Source organism: Lolium perenne, chromosome 7 (genome assembly GCF_019359855.2).
Source record: "Lolium perenne isolate Kyuss_39 chromosome 7, Kyuss_2.0, whole genome shotgun sequence".
Taxonomy (NCBI): Eukaryota; Viridiplantae; Streptophyta; class Magnoliopsida; order Poales; family Poaceae; genus Lolium; species Lolium perenne.
The window spans coordinates 206,211,924-206,228,896 of NC_067250.2; the positions used below are offsets into that span (position 1 = coordinate 206,211,924).

Genomic DNA, 16,973 nt, shown 5'->3' on the forward strand with positions numbered 1-16,973 from the left:
TCGGAAACAAAATAGTCGAATATATGTTCTCATCAGTACATAGTCACAATTCTTCCGAATCTTAAGAGGGATTTAAACTTTCAGTCTTGTGTAGTTAAGAAAAAAAGATACAATACACTAAAACTCAAGCATTGGCTGAAATTTAGAACTAAACATCATCGCCAAATGAATTCGGTAACTCAATAGCTACTAACCTTGTGAGATTGGCTTGGCCTTGGCATCGGACTAAAAAAATCGAATTATCCAATTTAAAACCTTCGAGTTATCCTAATTAAATTTCGGATAATTCATATCCGCATTGCTATTTGCTATACCATATCTTATATCGTATTCGGAGCACTACTTGAAATCAGATATCCTTATCCATCGGGATTTTTCAAATCGAATATGGATGCCTTAAAATGATGGCGATTTTCACAAAAATAACCTATTGGTTTCGGGACCGATTTCGGCGCGAAAATTATGCTATCCATTTACATCCCTATTTTAAAGTAGGGACCAATATGTAAAATGCAAATACAGCCCAAAAAAGAACTGGGGCGGGGGAAGCACCCAACCATTCTCCCCAGTCCCCGCACCGGCGCACCGGCCGCCTCTTCTTCTTCTTCACTTCTCCAAAACCCTAACCCCCGGCCAGAGATTCAGCCAAAGAACGCACTCTCGCTTCGCCTAATCCGCCGGCGAAACCTGACGCTCCGGGAGAGACGGACGGAACGAGGGCGCCCCCAGAGGTATGTCTGCTCTCGCCACCTTGTACATTCGTCGTTTATCGCTGCTATCTGACCCTCGCCCTAGGAATGAAAGAAGAAGGTAGACTGGTGTATTGTGATGTGCCTATGTTGCTTCAATCCGAAGTCCACCGACTTATCTTGCAGAATCGTGAACGATTGGGTCAAATGCATGTCCTTTATTGATTCCAGTTATTAGAATATGAATTTGGGGTTTGTTCGGTGACTCGGCCAGATTTGGGTCCTTTTGGTCCTTTCATGATTAATAGGATCTGTATTTTCTTGTTTGTATGGATCCATTCCATCCAAGAGATAAATGCGTGACTGATTTCCTGTACATGTACTAACTCAGATACCTGTGCAAATGTTGCAGGGGCACCCCAAGCAAAGAGCAATGACATCAACCACGGAATCTTCATGCACAACCCAGACGGTGCAAGGCACACACCGGTTCCAGATCTGCCAGTTCAGCTACGGGAATGTTGGTGACAATGACTACATCCGCTCCGGCACCTTCAGTGTGGGGGGATTCGACTGGGTTATCGTGTACTGCCCAGATGGCGATGGTGTCGATGGTGAAGAATACATATCGGTTTATCTGGAGTTGATGAGCAAGTATGCGGAGGCTTCGGCGCTCGTGGACCTGAGACTGATCAACCAGGTCACTGGACAGGCGTGCACGATATGTGCGGAGAATGAGGTGCCAAACCAGTTCAGGTCTAGCAGCTTCGAAGAGGCTACCTGGGGGCGGGAAAAATTTATCAGCAAGCGTGCTTTGAAAGATTCAGTGTATCTTAAAGATAACTGCCTTGTTATTGAATGCGTCGTTACTGTGGTAAATGAACTTAGGGTGTCTGGAAACAAAGCATTCTATGAAATTGAAGTCCCTCCCCCAAATGCACTAGAGCATTTTGGCAAGATGCTCAAGGATGCGTCCAGGGCAGATGTGACCTTCAAGGTTCGAGGAGAAACGTTTCCTGCCCACAGGGCAGTGCTTTCTGCCCGGTCGCCGGTTTTCAAAGAGCAGCTCAGTGAACCCATGAAGGAGAACAAGATGCAGCATGTAACTGTCGATCGCATGGAACCGGCGGTTTTCGAGGCTCTGCTCCATTTTGTTTACACCGATTCCTTGCCTACAATGGATGATCTTGACAGAGATGAAAAAGATGCAGTGGTCCAGCATCTACTTGTAGCTGCGGTTCAGTATGGTCTAGAGAGGCTGAAGCTCATGTGTGAACGCATCTTGTGTATGAGCCTTGATGTCAAGAATGTGGCTGTTATACTGCGTCTAGCTGATCGACATAACTGCTGGAAACTCAAAGAAGCTTGCGTCGATTTTTTGGTTCCTTCGGAGAGAGTCGATGCTGTGATGAAAACCCATGACTATGAGACTATGAAGTTGTTTTCTCCTTCTCCATTAGCAGATGTGTGGGAGAAGAGTCGTCGCTCCCGCAGAAGTTCCCCTTAGGTAACATGCAAAAGCTTTTCAGGCAAAGCAAGTACAGTCAGCAGACTTGGGCTGAGTACTTCTGTCAACAGAGTCACTGTAGGTCTTTATTGAGTCTAGTTATCTGTTAATGTAGTGGATATGTGCCTGCAAGTATCTTATGAATGATGTGTGATCATCGGTGTTTGTTGCTTCTGTTAGTTATGCCTATCCACTCTATCTTGTCTTGAGTTACTTCGGTGTTGCAAATTCCTTCAGTGTTGGGATGTTTTTTGCGGAATCCTTTTGCTTGATTAAAGGATGGATGATGTCAACTTGCACTAAGGTCGCAGACTGCTAGCAGTTTTGATTTTTAGTCATTGAACTGGCAATTCAAGCATGTTGTTGCTATTTCTCATTACTACCGTTAGGTTTGGTGTGGTGTCCTTGCGGTGTGGAGAATTCATACCTGCTCCCTTAATCCAGAGATGCACTACAAATTTTGGTAGAACATCAGCTGTTTGACTTTCATGCCATCCAAGTTGTCATATTTGTGCATATACTCAATGTGTATCTATTGCTTTCCACTTAGATGTTTGGATGAGAAATAAGGTTGCAAACTTGTTCCTATGTGAAATCACTTTTAGGATACGGTGTGAGAGCGTTAAAGTGGTGTGGAGAAAAATATATACCATGATAGAAAAACCAGGGAAACAATCATAAACTCTTCAATGGAGTACACGGAGCAATTCTTCTACTCCCGTCTCAACATAGTGAACTGACCAGAAAGTCCGCTACTGACAAGCAAGTTAAAACTCTCTTTAGTTACGACAAGAAAAATTACAAAGTTATATCTAGGAACCGAGAAATATTTGGGAACTGGAGTAGCAGAGGACACAAACTGTCACTCCACACTGAAGAAAGTACTAGATGACTCTGAATGACCCTTGTCGGCCATATGAATGTCAAGAGGTCGATAACTACTGACAAATGGTTGGGTTTCTTCATCGTTTTCTTCAATAATTTTACAAGAGGTCAACCTTTTTTTTCGCAGGTATTGTAATGTACTCTCCACTTGCTTCATAGTAGGCCTTTCTTCTCCCTGGAGACGCAGACACATCTCGGCAAGAGAGGCAATGGTATTGATTTCATCCTCATTTGCTTCTTCAAGAACTTGAGTTGCCACCACCTCTCTTACTGGTCTCACTTTGATCTCTGAAATGAAGTAAATGGACAAGTTCTGATAGTATTCTCCACCTGCATTGCTTAAGAAAACAGGCTCCTTTCTTGTAAGCAACTCTATGAGCACCACACCAAAACTATACACATCACTTTTCTCATTTAATTGCCGAGTATGATAATATTCTGGATCCAAGTATCCAAATGTTCCTTGTATATTTGTTGTCACATGGGTTTGGTGAATAGGAACTGTTCTTGAAGCGCCAAAATCTGAAACTTTAGCAGTGTAATTCCCATCTAACAATATATTAGATGACTTCACATCGCGATGAAAAACTGATATCGAAGCAGATGTATGTAGATAACATAGTGCTCCAGCAGCTTCTAGGGCGATCCTCAAACAATCGTCCCAAGATAAAGACAGCCTAGTAACCGACTCACCATGCAGAACGTCAAATAAAGAGCCGTTAGGGATAAAATCAGACACTAAGAGGGGCACCTCTGTTTCAAGACAGCATCCAAAGAGCTTCACTATATTTCGATGATTTATTTGGGACAGAATGACAACCTCATTAATAAACTGATTGATCTCAGCTTCCTCAACAAGTTTCGATTTTTTTATAGCCACTACGCGTTGGTCAGATAAGATGCCTTTGTATACCATTCCGTGTCCTCCACGTCCTACAATACGAGTTTCATCAAAGTTGTTTGTTGCCTTCTCCAACTCCTCTAAGGAGAAAACCATTGTCTTGTCACTTGCATTTTCATCCGATAATATGAGTTGTTCCAGTAGAAGGCCATGGTTTTTCCGGAAATACATCTTTCCTTGTTGTTTTTTGATACGTCTTTTCCATTTATAGAAGAGGAATATCCCACACAAACCAACAAGCAGCATTCCCAAGCCAACACCCAGTCCAATCGTAACACCTATGTACAAACATATGCCACATAAGCTTTTGTTGTTTTTATAAACCATAGAGTAAGTGTAAGGTAGTACCTATGATAATATTTCGATGTTTGGTTGAGATGCACTGCATTCTGCTTGGATCATATTTTGTTCTCTGAGGACAACAAATGAAGTCTCCGATGGTATTGTGGCATGTCCCATCACAATTTCTTTTATCAAGACACTCGTCAACATCTGGATGTGAAGCACAACTTGGTAAGGCGCGACAACAAAAATGTTCAAAGTTTAAACAACCAACATTATTTCCCTAAGATAATATGTACGCTTTTGACAAAGTTAGTCAGGACTTGACTGATGCACGTGCGGTCGGTACTATGTTTTCTGCATTGCTTGAGTTTTTTAAAGCCTTGTGTCCAAATAGCTCTTAAGTTTATGCAAAATAAAAGATTATCTGAAAATATACATTAATCTAAACAATTAACCAAAAATTAAGGATCCATATGAGGTCTACTACATAAAATATATAATAATTGCGGGAACTGATTTCCTGGCAACTTAAGAGGTATTCTCAGAAGGGTAAAAGGACCGCCCCAAACTCAGATCTTAATAAGACTATAAGAGTAAAGAAATGAGAAGATGAGAAATATCATTTGGCAGACTGGGTGAGAGTATGGATGCCTTCAAGTCCAGTTTTACTAGTGTAACTAGAAATTTTTGCTTGGGTACATCAGTTTAATAGTTCTCTCTACAAACTAGAGTTGAGGGAAAAGTTGTTTTAGTGGAATTTTTTACTTCTAAAGACTAACTGGGTGATGTACATTTAATAGTTCACACTGCAGTACAAAATTTTCTTAGTGGAATGCTAGTTGTATAATTTTAATGATGTTGACATTTGCTCAAAAGTTAAAAGTTATGTTAAATTTACATTTTCTGACAAAATTTTACAACCACTTTTTAAATATACCTATCGAGATTCAAGTTGCGCTTGCTTAACTCGTTTTTAGAATCTGTCCTGCAAAACTTGGTAGCATTAGTTAGCTGGTACTTGTTAGGTGGACCAAGAGGTGCATTAATATTGGAACCTTGGATGTATAGTAGGAATGACTTATGTTACCTCTGCATCCGTATTGAAGGTATGGATTTCCTTGGTATCCTTTCGAGCAGTTGCAGATGTAGCCTTGTCCAATGGGCGAGTCAACGCACACGCTGTTGTCGCTAACGCAAGCGTACGAGCTCTGCTTGGTGCGGGCTGACTCGCACGTCTCCCCAGCCAGGGTACCAATAGCCCAATCCACCACCACTGGCGCCTGCCCACCGTAGGCGTCCATGAACGCTGATGAAGTAAGGTAGCTCGCCGAGAAGGTGAAGTTGGACGCCTCAACCAGGGCCGCGTAGCTACAGCTGCCGCCCATCCCCTTGGTGCTGAAGTTCTGGTCAAACCACATCCTGTAGTTCTCCAGCCCCCTGGGGATCGCTGTCCGGCAGCAACCTATCCCCTCGCAGGCGCCGTCCATCACCAAGGAAAGGTTGCCGCCCTTGCACGTGGCGCCGCACACGGCCGTGTAGGAGCTAATGTCGTCTTTGTCGCCGATGTACGCCAGCGTTTTGCACCCGATCACGGTGAACTTGTTGGCGGTGTCGGAGAGCCTGAAGATGGCGCCCTGCAGGTCCATGTTCGATGGCGGGCTCTTGGTCTCCATAAGCCCGGTGGTGGCGTTGTAGCAGTAAGAGGAGATGTTGTTCAGCCACCGGACCTGGCCGTGCTGCAACGAGATGTCCAGCACCTCCTGGTTGATGTAGTATAGCCTCTTGCCACGGATCCCCTTGTCTCGGCAGGCAAGCTTGAACCCTTGACGGGTCTGGTTCTCGGCGATTTGGCACCCATCCTCGATGTCGATGCCAAACGGGTAAGGGATCGCCACTCCCCCGCATTCCCGAGTGCAGTTGCCCAGCGGCACCAACGCTCCAACGCTGCCGGCGAGGTCGAACGCCGGCTGGAGCGCTATGACGAACACGACTGCAGCAGCTGCTGCTAAGGTATTGAAAGCCATGATGAGCTGCGATTTGCAACTCTTCCTATTCAGTGATTTCGAGCTAGCTGCATAGCTTGTTAATAATCTGAAATTTCAGACTCTAAATAATGTATTGTCATGATTATATATATGCAGATACATGCACATATTCGTTTCAGAAAGAGGCTTCCCATCAATCAATACGGTAAGGTCAGAGTTTGGACTGGTTCGTCCTGGTAAATTTCTTTGCATATTCGTGTTTCCTACCAAGAAAAATAGACACTGGGTCAGGGTGACTTATTCCATTCAGCAGTGCTACTCGTGACTTGTTTAATGGGTCACTTGCATCAAGTGTAACCGGCAACGAGTATGTCTATTTTAAGTGGGACCGAACGTAGTTAGCTTTTTCTAACAGTGTGGAGGATGTGTATGCTGTGGTTAGTTCGTTAATAGGATCTCTAAGGGCATCTACAATGGGAGGCGCTAAGAGGGGACGCCAGGATTTTGTTCCCAGTCGGTGGGCAGTTATGTCATTCAATCCCAGCTCACCCCAGCTAATGAGCGCTAATTCACAGGCATGGACGCAACGTTTTGCGCCGGCGCTTAGCAAGTTTTTTCCTTGCTGCTGACCGAGTCAGGTAGATAATTAAGCGTCTAAAGTCAGGTGCGCATTGGAGCTTGGAGCCGTAGCATAGACGCCAGGATAAATTGGCCGATCGTTTTCCGCACAAGCGCTCAGCTAAGCGTCCTGCACTGTACATGCTCTAAGGGACACGGACACAAAATGTATCCATTTTAGTTCGTTTCGGTTGACCCATGCATAGAAATGCGTATGTGTTCCCCTTTATCTGTTTAGGTCAGGGACTAAACTCAGTGGCAAGATACATTTCTTTAGATAAAATTTTATGTAGTGCAGACTTAATTTACATAGGACAAAAAAATGGACATAAAAAATAACTATAAAAACCCTAGTCAGATCTAGGTTTTCGTGGGCGCGCCACCTAGTCCTTGTTATCGCTGGTGAGGTCGACCAACTCCGGCACTAGCCAAGGGCCGGTGCAGGTGCGGGCCACGCCGGATGGGCTGGCGTTGGCGTGTGCCACTTGTTCCATGGCGACGCTGGAGGGGATAGTGTAGCAGCCGCCGACGTTGTGGAGTCCTCAGCGGCATGGAAGGGTGCCCCACCGCGAGCGCCTGCAACTGCACAGCGAGGCCCTACCAGATGGCTAGGTCCTCGAGCTCCGAGGAAGCGATGGCCAGTCGGACAGCCTCATCGTAGTCCAACTATGGAGGGGGAGTTCGTCCACCTTTACAGCAGCTAGTTGCTCGCGCTCCCACGCAAGGAGGCTGACATAATCAACGGCGTTGTCCCTCAGCTCCTCATCTGGGATGTTGTGTCAAAGGCCTCCTATTGGTCATGAACCTCTACGTTGAAGTAGAAGATTCCGTCACCCAGGAAGCCCGCTCGGCGTCATGACTCCCATTCCCGTCGGTTGTAGGTGTCCCACGCGTACGAGGTGATGTTGTATGCGGGGTCGGTGAGCAGATCCGCTGGCAGCACCCGACAACGTCGTATCTCCTCTCGTCGATCACGTCCATCCCGTGGAACCGGCAGCACTGACACCTGGCGCAAGCTAAGCAATCAGCCGGTGGGGAAGTGGTCGGACGCCGTCCCACCCTGTTGGCGTCCTCATGTGGTACAATGACCACACAACGTCCACGGTGATGTATTGGGGGTTGCGCTTCGGCTTAGGTCGCGGCAGCCGGTCTTGGTCATTGTGCAACTTCCTAAACGGCCATGACTTTCCCATGGCCTTGCTGAGGGGAGTTGCCAGTGGTCTAGGAGACAGGGCTTTCTCGTTCTGGCAATGGCGAGGGCCTTTGTGGACTGGCGGGCACGACCGCGTGCCTTAACAAGGAAGTGGATGTGGCCGCCATCAATGTCGGCGCTCGACACCAAGCGTGTGTGGCATTGATGTTGTCGCAGAGGGCGGAGCGGCCCGTTGATGGTGGCACGGAAGACCAGCGTTGCCCGCCAAACTGGCGCTTGCAGAAGACGAAGCAGCCATGTGGACGCTTCCAGGCGGGCTAGGGGCGGGACGCGAGAGGACACGCACACGACGGGTTCGCACACACGTATTGGAATAGATCGGTCTGTTTGTGTCAGGCCGCTGGTTCACATTGTTTGGAGTCATCCTATCCGTTTGGATCAAAATAGACGGCGTCCGGCCCATGAAAATACCCTACTAAAGCAGAGTGAATTAAGTACTAAAAAAAAGCAGAGTGAATTCTTTTAGCTTTCTCTTTCATTCTCAATTGAGGATAAGCCTTCATTAATTGGGTTTCCCAACCGAATGACTTCAATTATGGTCATTTTCGAGTACTCCAATATTGACGAGGTCCACTCTCTCTGGATATGCATAATCATCTATTACTAATATTTATATGAAACTAGCATGATCGACGACGCAATATGTGTGCATTGCCACTATCAAAAGAAGGTCAAATTAGATGGGTGAGACTAAGTTAGGTTGTTGGTAGTATTTTATTTGTATATGAGCAACAGAAAGTTTCACACAACAAAAAGGTTCTGTGATTTCTAGCTAGCTGCTGAGCTTGTTAACATTGTCATGCGCATATTCGTTTGAGAAGGAGGCTTCCCAAACAAGAGGGTGGGTGCAGTGAGAGTTTGGACTGGCCGGTCCTAGTAAATTTCCGTGCAGGTTCGTGTTTCCTACCAAGGAAAATAGACAGGGTGAATTATTTCATGCAGCAGTGTTACAAAAAAATCGTGATTTGTGTTGTCAAAAAAAAAATCGTGACTTGTCTAATGGGTCCATAAGTCACTTGCATCAAGTGTTACCGGGAATGAGTATGTCCTTTTTAAGTGGGACCGATGTAGCTAGGTATTGTGCTACTATATCAAGCATACAACCCGGAATGAGTATTCACGCACTCTGAACTCTTTTTTGCTTTCTCATTCATTCTCAATTGAGGATAAGCCTTCGCTATGGTCGTTCCAGCTCAGATTAACTCTAGGAGAAGCAGAGACCATGGCCTCACCTTGGACCGATTCTTCATCCCTATAGGACAGGGGCAGGATCTTCTTCGCATTTCAAAAGAAGCCGAATTGCAAAAGATGCAAGGCTGCAGAAGTGCAGATTCTTCACCACAATACCAACAACATTGTACTAGAAACATACTTGATAGATAAGTCCAACGCAGACATGCAAGGTTCAACGCTAACGACATGCCGTCCCATGTATGTTATCCAGCGACAACACACCGATTGGATCCTTCTACGGGCACCCATAGTGACAAGTTTTAAGGTGCTTAACTAAGCTAGGTTTTTATACAGACAGGCCGAAACACAGGTCCAACAACCCCATAGCAGCAGCATCTCAAGAGAGAGCGCATCAGCAGAAGAACATGGTGCTCCGCACTTTCTCGTGGAGTCGCGGCAGCTCCGGCACTGAGACGCTGCCCGCGGACGTGTGCCCTCCTCCTCCCTGGCTCGATGACGCATCCGACATGTCCTCGAATTTCATGAACGTGCCCACCTGGGCCGCCGCGAGGTGCGCGTAGGCTATTGGAGCAACTGCACGCGCAGAACAAACCAAACCAGGATAAATGCAAGGTAACAGACATCATGGTCAACTTATTACGTACTATTAGCCAAAGACAAATAGTGAGGAGGATGGTATCAGCGTACCGATCGATATGGCCGTTGTGCTCCTCTGGTACCTGAAAAGACCACAGCAACAAAGTCAGGACATAGCTTGACAACATTTTATTTTATCAGAATGGCAAGTGGTAGAGCCTCGGTCTGTCATCTACTTACACATAAGATAGGGAATGCACAAATTCCTGAAGCGCATCGGCAGTGAAGCAGATCTCGTCGTGGAGAACATGGTAATGTGTTGGCCTCGAAGTTCCCTGGCACAAACAGCAAACACAAAACAATTAGACCCAGCTAAATGTGCAGTAACTTGAAAACATGAAAACCACCACCACTGCATTGACAGGTAACAAGAAACAGAGCACAAAGCATAGGCTGCTTACTATCATGCCAGCATGTGCACACATGTAGAAGTCAAAATTCTTAGGATGGCAGACTTGCTTATCCACGACAGTCCCTACAGAATGACATTGACACTTTTATTGCTTCGTTTAACAGAAAATCACTATGTACATGACAAGGTTGACGTTTCACTCCATAAGAAAAGTAGGAGACTTTGTCCATAGGGAAAGAAGTTTACCTGGAGGAACATTCTCTGGAGATCCAGTTTGAAAGAACTTGGTGTGATGGTTCTTCTGGGCAACAATGAGTGTGAACTTAGGTTCCCATTTCTCGTCAAGGAACTTGCATGCCTGCAACGATTTTAAAAGTAGATGAAATGACAGCATCAACAGTTACTTGTAAGTAGGTACCAGTATTGGATCTGTACTAAGCGCATGTTGAAATCAGATAAATACACTACCTCAATGATCTGCTCAAGCTCGATGTTTATGACCTGAGTAAACTGGCTTTCGCTTACCCCGTCCCTGAAATTAGCATGAGTTAATATGTGATGGTTAAGACATCATCAACTATCCATTTTCAGTAGGGCAAAAACATTTCAGGAGTTTCACTGCAAAATTCACTGGCATTTGCAAATAGTAATTTCAGAACTTAATACCTAAAAATAATAACTTGGTCTGGTTTTCGCTTCCCAGAACTAGTGTAGAAGTCGATCAGTGATTCCCTGAAAGTCCCAAGTGCAACGATATAATTCCATTAGGAAAGTGTGAATAAATCCTAACGTATATACGGAGGACATATGCACACAATATTGAAAAATACTGAGCTCAACATTGGATTGACATATCTTACCGAATGAGGCCATCATCTTCAGTTCCACGTGGTTTAAACAGGGAGGACATCATTTCTAGTTTAGGTGACTGGGTGTGCACTGTTGCTCTGTATCTAGAGATGAGAGGCCACTCACGAGAGCTCACCACCTAAATAGAATCCAAAGCCACAGTTACAAGTAGAGTTATAACAGCACGTATACATTCAGATGACATGTGAGCTACTATTCAGAGAGTAAAACTGTATTCCTCTTACCGCAGCAATAGAAGGTCTGTCAGACTGCCCAGGTTGACCATGTGACACATCCATGCCCAAGATGATAGTAGGCGCCTCTGACACAATAGGTATTCCACGGGATACTTCAACTTGCAGCAATGTGTTCAGCCCACCAAGCTAGGTAATACCCGGTGAAAAGACAAATACCATAAGCCTAAGAATTAACACTAACCAATAATAAATACACAAAAAGAAAAAGAGTCCATGTCAACAAACCTTAGCATTTATCTTCAACAGCACATTGTTTAGGTAATTATCATTGACTCTTGCTGGAGCTAGACATTGTGTAACAATGCCAAATTCGGCAAGACACTTCCTCTTCCAAGGACCTGGTTGAAGCAAATATGTATCATATATTCTGCAACAGCTAATCATGCATAAAGGGAAGGGTAACAAACAATGACAAAAAAAAGCCATGAACCAACCATAAACTTCGCAGTTTTTCCTCTCAGGAAGAAGGCACAAAAGGAACCTGGGTGCTCCAGGTAGCTTCTGTTTTATCTGCTCAAACATCTCCTCAACTCTAACTGACACGGGCGCTCGTCTCTTTGATGGATTCTCTTCAATTATAGCATGGGGGTCCTCGAATTCCTGAAAACAAACAAAGTTCAGCAACAGAAAAGAACAGTTGAAGATGTTGTAGACAAAGTAAAACATACCAGTCCCTTTCCAATCGCAAGCCTTTTAAGGTCTCGGACAAGACCCTGAACATCGCACCGTGCAGAGAAATTAACAACCGACCATCTACTGATGGCACAGGTCTTAATCAGCTTCTGAAACAAAAATAGAATAAGCAAGTTAACAGAGGGTTCATTGATGATCAAGAAGTAATAAAGGGCATGTTAAAAGAGAAAACGTGCTGACCTTGTGTGCAAGATTCCAACGTCCGTTGCGTGGGAGGAAATCTTCATTGTTACCGGCTCTCATCTACATGATAGAAGGATTACTGGTTAGATACACTCGGAAGAACATCAAGCATGAGCATGCCAAACTAAGTTTGGTGAATTATCACTAACCTTGGGTGCTTCCAGGACCCTCCCTTCAATTTGAGTAAAATTTTGTGAAATGGAAATGCCACATGCCTTCAGCATTGAGTCAGAGTCATAGTTGCTACGTTTCAGTGCCTTGCATTTAGGTACTATCAGTTAATTGCCAATATCACTAAAAACGAGCTATACATGGTTGCAGCGAGGTAACATCTAGATAAGAACTCACATCATTAAGGGTTGACATTCTTTCTTGAGGCTTTTGTCTGGATTTCTCGACAAGTGAGGACCTTTGCAGAGTAGACAGAGCTTTGGTGTATCTTTGCAGAGGAACAAGAGTGCAAAGCTGGCAATACAAACCAGGGCTTGAGATTAATGGATGAAAGTTTAAGAATGGAGGAGGCTTTGAGGATGTAGAATACAAAACTGAAACAAACCTCCACAGGGAAATAAGTCGGACGTTTTAGCCTCCCCGCATTGATACAGGGGAGATTATCAGAATACTTGAGCTCTATGCCTCTGTGCACCCGATAGTAATCGGAGACTGTTATTTCAACAGTATTAGTGTCCCCGTTGTTACCATTCCTCTGCCTCAGCGGGAACCTAGTTAAACCCGCCAATCAGAAAGCAGTCAATGAATAGCAGTAAATTGTACGGAAAAATAAATAGTACAACAATCTAGAGACAATACGACACCCTTTAGAAATTATTAATTTATTTAAAGCACTGGGAAAAAATGAACAAAAGGGTAAAGGCAATTCTCACGTCTGTTCGTTGCAGTTTCTGTCACTCAAACCAATAATCTTTAACTCTGAATTTGTAGGAGCTGCTTTTATCCTCAAGTTCTTGAGAGCACGCTTAGCCTGTTAGGCAAACATCCAAATAGTAATAAACAAAAAGAAATATATGGTCGGAGACATTTCATGCAATGTTAGCAACAGCATTAAAGATGCCACTTACCTTTGGCCAGTCAATTCTGTTAGGGTGGTCAACTTTCTGGTTTGCGAGAAGAAAGTCGATAAGAGGACCAGGTTTAACAATCATTGTAGTCGAAACATCTGCAGGTCAAAAGAAATTTGTCATGTGAGTAGAGAGGGGCCATTGTAGTCGAAACATCAGATGTAACCACTAACCATTGCAAAGTAAACTATGGAGTCATGCAACAGTACTACAAGGTGAGATGCGTACCGACGTTTAGGGAGAGTCCACTCTGTGTACCACGGAAACTCGAGTGAAATCCTCGGCACCCCATCACACCACCGCCCAAGTCAACAAAGCTATCAGGATTGTTGTGGAAAAATGACTGACGAACTAAAAGGCAGCCCCTGTGCATGGACAGAAGAATCAACCACAGCCATGACCAGGAAAGTCATATAGAAGCCTAAGCAGAGAGGAATGCTTAGGACAAAGACATTCTGAAAGATACATACTGTTTTGCAGAATGCTGCCTGAGTATGATATCAAGAACTCGGAGCGCCTCCATTGAATTCTCTGATTCCTGTCCTCTAATGGCTTGCGCGATTGCGGCCATCGGGATTTTCCCTGCAAGGCACAGCTCCACTTTGAAAGTCTTCGTCTGGAACGGCCTCCTCACTCTCTTCCTGTCACCACCTCCAGGACTGCTGTCATTGCCTCCGGGGCTCCCATTTGCAGCGCTCCTACAACCAAGTAAGATTTTAAGTTATATGGAACACCGAGCGAGCAGATAGCATGGAAGCAGGTCATCAAGGAGCAGAACTTACTTTCCAGTCCCAATATCCTCCAGAACCACAGTGAATTCATTGTTTACTTGCGGAAGAGCGCCGATAGTGAAGAGGCTCTTCTCACCATCATAGGCAAAGTCCTTGTTCAACAGCTCAGCGCGGTAAGTATGCTGCAGTTTGTCAATCACCTTCCTGCCTACCCCCTTCCCATCAACCAGCGTGTCATCTTCATACTTCATAATAACCTAGTCACAGAGCATAACAAGTCCCAAATCAGTATGGTCAAAACAATTGTAGTATCTTTTTGAAATACTAGGCAGTGAAGTAGGGATAGCATATACTAAATACTTACATTGTAGTGGTGGAAAAATTCCTCTGAACTCTTCACAGAGACTTTATAGTGGTTGGCAAGGAGCTGGATGGGCCGTCCTTTCTTGCCCAATCCGGGCCTGACCATCAGGAGCCTCTTAGGCTTTGTTGGCTTGTCTGGTGGGGTATCATTGGCATCAGCAGCCGCAGCATCTTCGGCTCTGATGGGCACCACGTTGGGAGGCAGAGGAGGTGGTGGTGGCAACTCTTCCTCAAGCGGGTCCATCGTGAGCTCTCTGCAGATGCAATTGGTAAAAGGATGGTGATTAGTATGGAACAGGAGACATGATTAACTCCAAAATGGAGTAAAAAAAAAGGTGTCATATGTCGAATATTAACTTCAGATTAAGGGTAATTGTGGCCCATGCAGTGTACTTTAGGATGTAACGACGACAAATATTGGTACTATGATCGTGAAAAAGAAATGGTCACTCTCTAGCTTGAGACCAAGTTGTTTATTTCTACCCTTGACCAGAATGCTAGCGAGGAGATGTTGCTAAGATTAGATAAAAAGTGTGCGCATTTAATATGAATTAATCTTGCTGCGTGCAATGATATAGTAGAAGCAAATAAAATGCTCCCGCAAAAAAAAGCTAATAAAATGATATAGTAGGAAGCATATTAGGGTGTGGTGCCTACAAAGTAAGACATGACAGATTTTGGTGCCTACAAAGCAAAGACACGACAGATTGTAGGGAGTACATGACACTGAACCAAAGAAAATGTTGCCAAAAAGGGGCAGAAGCACAGCCCTGTCTTGCGAAAGATAATACCGCAGTGTCTATTCTAGAGCATTTTCATTACATAAAAAAGAAAGAAAGAAAGACAGCTGTTGGTAGATCCGTGGGCGAGAAGTAAGACACGACAGATGTAGGAGTACATGACACTGAATCAAAGAAAATGTTGCCAAAAAAGGGGCAGAAGCACAGCCCTGTCTTGTGAAAGATAAATCCGCAGTGTCTATTGTAGAGCATTTTTCATTACATGAGAAAGAAAGAGAGTTATTGGAAGATTGATGGGGTGGGGAGTGGATAAAAGGAAGACAAGACACTGAACCTGAGAAAATGTTGCCAAAAAAGGGGCATATAAGTAAACCCCCTTCTTGCAAAAGATAGATTCGCACTGTAGAACAAATAAAAAAAACCGAGTAAAACCCTAGTTCATAGAGAAAAAGAAGAACTCTGTATCCCCTCGGAGGGGAAGACATCAAGAATGGAAAAACAAGGATGGTTCAATCGGAAAACAAAAACAAATCTACCCAAACTGCAAGACAAGTCTCCTCGGAGGGCAACATGAAATGGGGAAGACCTAAACCCTCCTTTGGATTTCAAATCTAGCACTCCCCGGAAAGATAGTAGTAGCAGCGAGATACATCTGCGGTTTAGATTAGTGATGCATGTCACTGCATTTCACCGCAGAGGAAGGCAGAGCAGGGGTCTAGGGAAGGAAGAAAGACTGCATGCCAACCTAGAGAGAGATAGAAGGTAAAATGGCGAAGGAGCAGAGGAGATTGGGGGAGCATTACCGGTCCCTGCGAGGCGACTGGTGTTCTCCTCGTCTCCTCCTCCTCCGGCGGCTGGGTGTGGTCTCCGGTCCGGCGGCTTGAATGGAGAGGGGCGAGGTAGGGGAGGCTTAATAATGGCCCTCCTTCCTTCTTAAAGAGGGGGAGAGCGAGTATTGGCAATGGAGCTCCTCTGTGTAGTAGTACTATTTGTTTTCCTTCATTTTTCTTGGAAGAAAATTTGTTTGCCTTCCCTAGGAGGAGGAGGAGATAGTGGAGCACTGGAGGGTGGGTCAGTGGGCGGGTAGGAACTAGGAAGTGGCACGTCAGGGCCGAGGGTACCCATGCGGTGCGTACGTGTACGTCGGCCACCATCTCTCGACTCCATCGTCCTTCTGTCCGTTGGTTCCATCGTCCACCACGCCACGGCCACCGCTCGGAGAACGTCACTCCATTATCCACACTCCAGTCAAAGTACTCGACTGGCAACGGACGCTTGCGAGCACCGAGAGCGAGCTAGGTAGGACAATACGCACTCCGGCTCCACACCGGCACGGCACACCCCACGCAGGGGTCAGAAGAATCCACAAAGAATGTTCCTGACAAGATGAAAGATCTAAGGCCAATCAGCCTCTGCAATGTGGTGTACAAATTGGTGTCCAAGGTGCTGGCAAATCGTTTAAAGTTGATCCTGCCCGAGGTAATATCTCCAAACCAATCAGCCTTTGTTCCTAGCCGTCTTATAACAGACAATATCCTGTTGGCCTATGAATGTACGCATTACATGCATACCAAGAGGAAGGGGACGAATGGTTGTGCTGCTGTTAAGCTCGACATGAGCAAGGCCTTTGACAGGGTTGAATGGCACTTCTTAGAGATGATGATGAGAAGGCTTGGCTTTCATGAGAAATGGATCCATCTGGTCATGAGGTGTGTGAGCAGTGTTCAATATAGGGTGAAGGTAAATGAGTCCCTCACTGATGTGATCCTGCCTGAGAGGGGGCTTCGACAGGGTGATCCGTTATCCCCGTATC

At 45.1% G+C, this 16,973-nt stretch overlaps 3 protein-coding genes across 4 annotated transcripts; 1 reads left to right on the forward strand and 2 right to left on the reverse strand.

Moving 5' to 3' along the window:
* The first annotated feature begins 548 nt into the window (after nucleotides 1-548).
* On the forward strand, nucleotides 549-6,717 carry LOC127314406 (BTB/POZ and MATH domain-containing protein 2). Of its 2 annotated transcripts, XR_011748025.1 has the most exons (4): nucleotides 549-731; nucleotides 1,102-2,196; nucleotides 3,209-6,277; nucleotides 6,409-6,717. XR_011748025.1 is itself a non-coding variant. In XM_051344871.2 (2 exons), the coding sequence occupies exon 2, from the start codon at nucleotides 1,123-1,125 to the stop codon at nucleotides 2,194-2,196; it is 1,074 nt and encodes a 357-aa protein (XP_051200831.1). In that variant the 5' UTR covers nucleotides 550-731; nucleotides 1,102-1,122; the 3' UTR covers nucleotides 2,197-2,409. The 2 variants fall into 2 exon arrangements, 1 of the variants encoding a protein (XP_051200831.1); XM_051344871.2 differs by lacking the exons at nucleotides 3,209-6,277; nucleotides 6,409-6,717 and having other exon boundaries at nucleotides 550-731; nucleotides 1,102-2,409.
* LOC127314404 (wall-associated receptor kinase 5) lies at nucleotides 2,892-6,397 on the reverse strand. The gene is made up of 3 exons (XM_051344869.2): nucleotides 5,355-6,397; nucleotides 4,331-4,474; nucleotides 2,892-4,260 (listed from the first exon to the last, which is right to left on the reverse strand). Exons 1-3 carry the CDS (start codon nucleotides 6,289-6,291, stop codon nucleotides 3,059-3,061), a joined length of 2,283 nt encoding a protein of 760 aa, XP_051200829.1. The 5' UTR covers nucleotides 6,292-6,397; the 3' UTR covers nucleotides 2,892-3,058.
* A 2,721-nt stretch (nucleotides 6,718-9,438) lies between the features above and the next one.
* LOC127314402 (protein argonaute 4B) lies at nucleotides 9,439-16,162 on the reverse strand. Its single transcript, XM_051344865.2, has 23 exons — nucleotides 15,964-16,162; nucleotides 14,422-14,674; nucleotides 14,109-14,314; nucleotides 13,797-14,024; nucleotides 13,555-13,691; nucleotides 13,327-13,424; nucleotides 13,132-13,229; nucleotides 12,804-12,969; nucleotides 12,596-12,712; nucleotides 12,397-12,504; nucleotides 12,245-12,307; nucleotides 12,040-12,153; nucleotides 11,806-11,971; nucleotides 11,597-11,709; nucleotides 11,360-11,497; nucleotides 11,126-11,253; nucleotides 10,932-10,997; nucleotides 10,734-10,797; nucleotides 10,512-10,623; nucleotides 10,315-10,388; nucleotides 10,094-10,188; nucleotides 9,965-9,996; nucleotides 9,439-9,850 (listed from the first exon to the last, which is right to left on the reverse strand). Exons 2-23 carry the CDS (start codon nucleotides 14,662-14,664, stop codon nucleotides 9,669-9,671), a joined length of 2,748 nt encoding a protein of 915 aa, XP_051200825.1. The 5' UTR covers nucleotides 14,665-14,674; nucleotides 15,964-16,162; the 3' UTR covers nucleotides 9,439-9,668.
* Nucleotides 16,163-16,973: the final 811 nt, after the last annotated feature.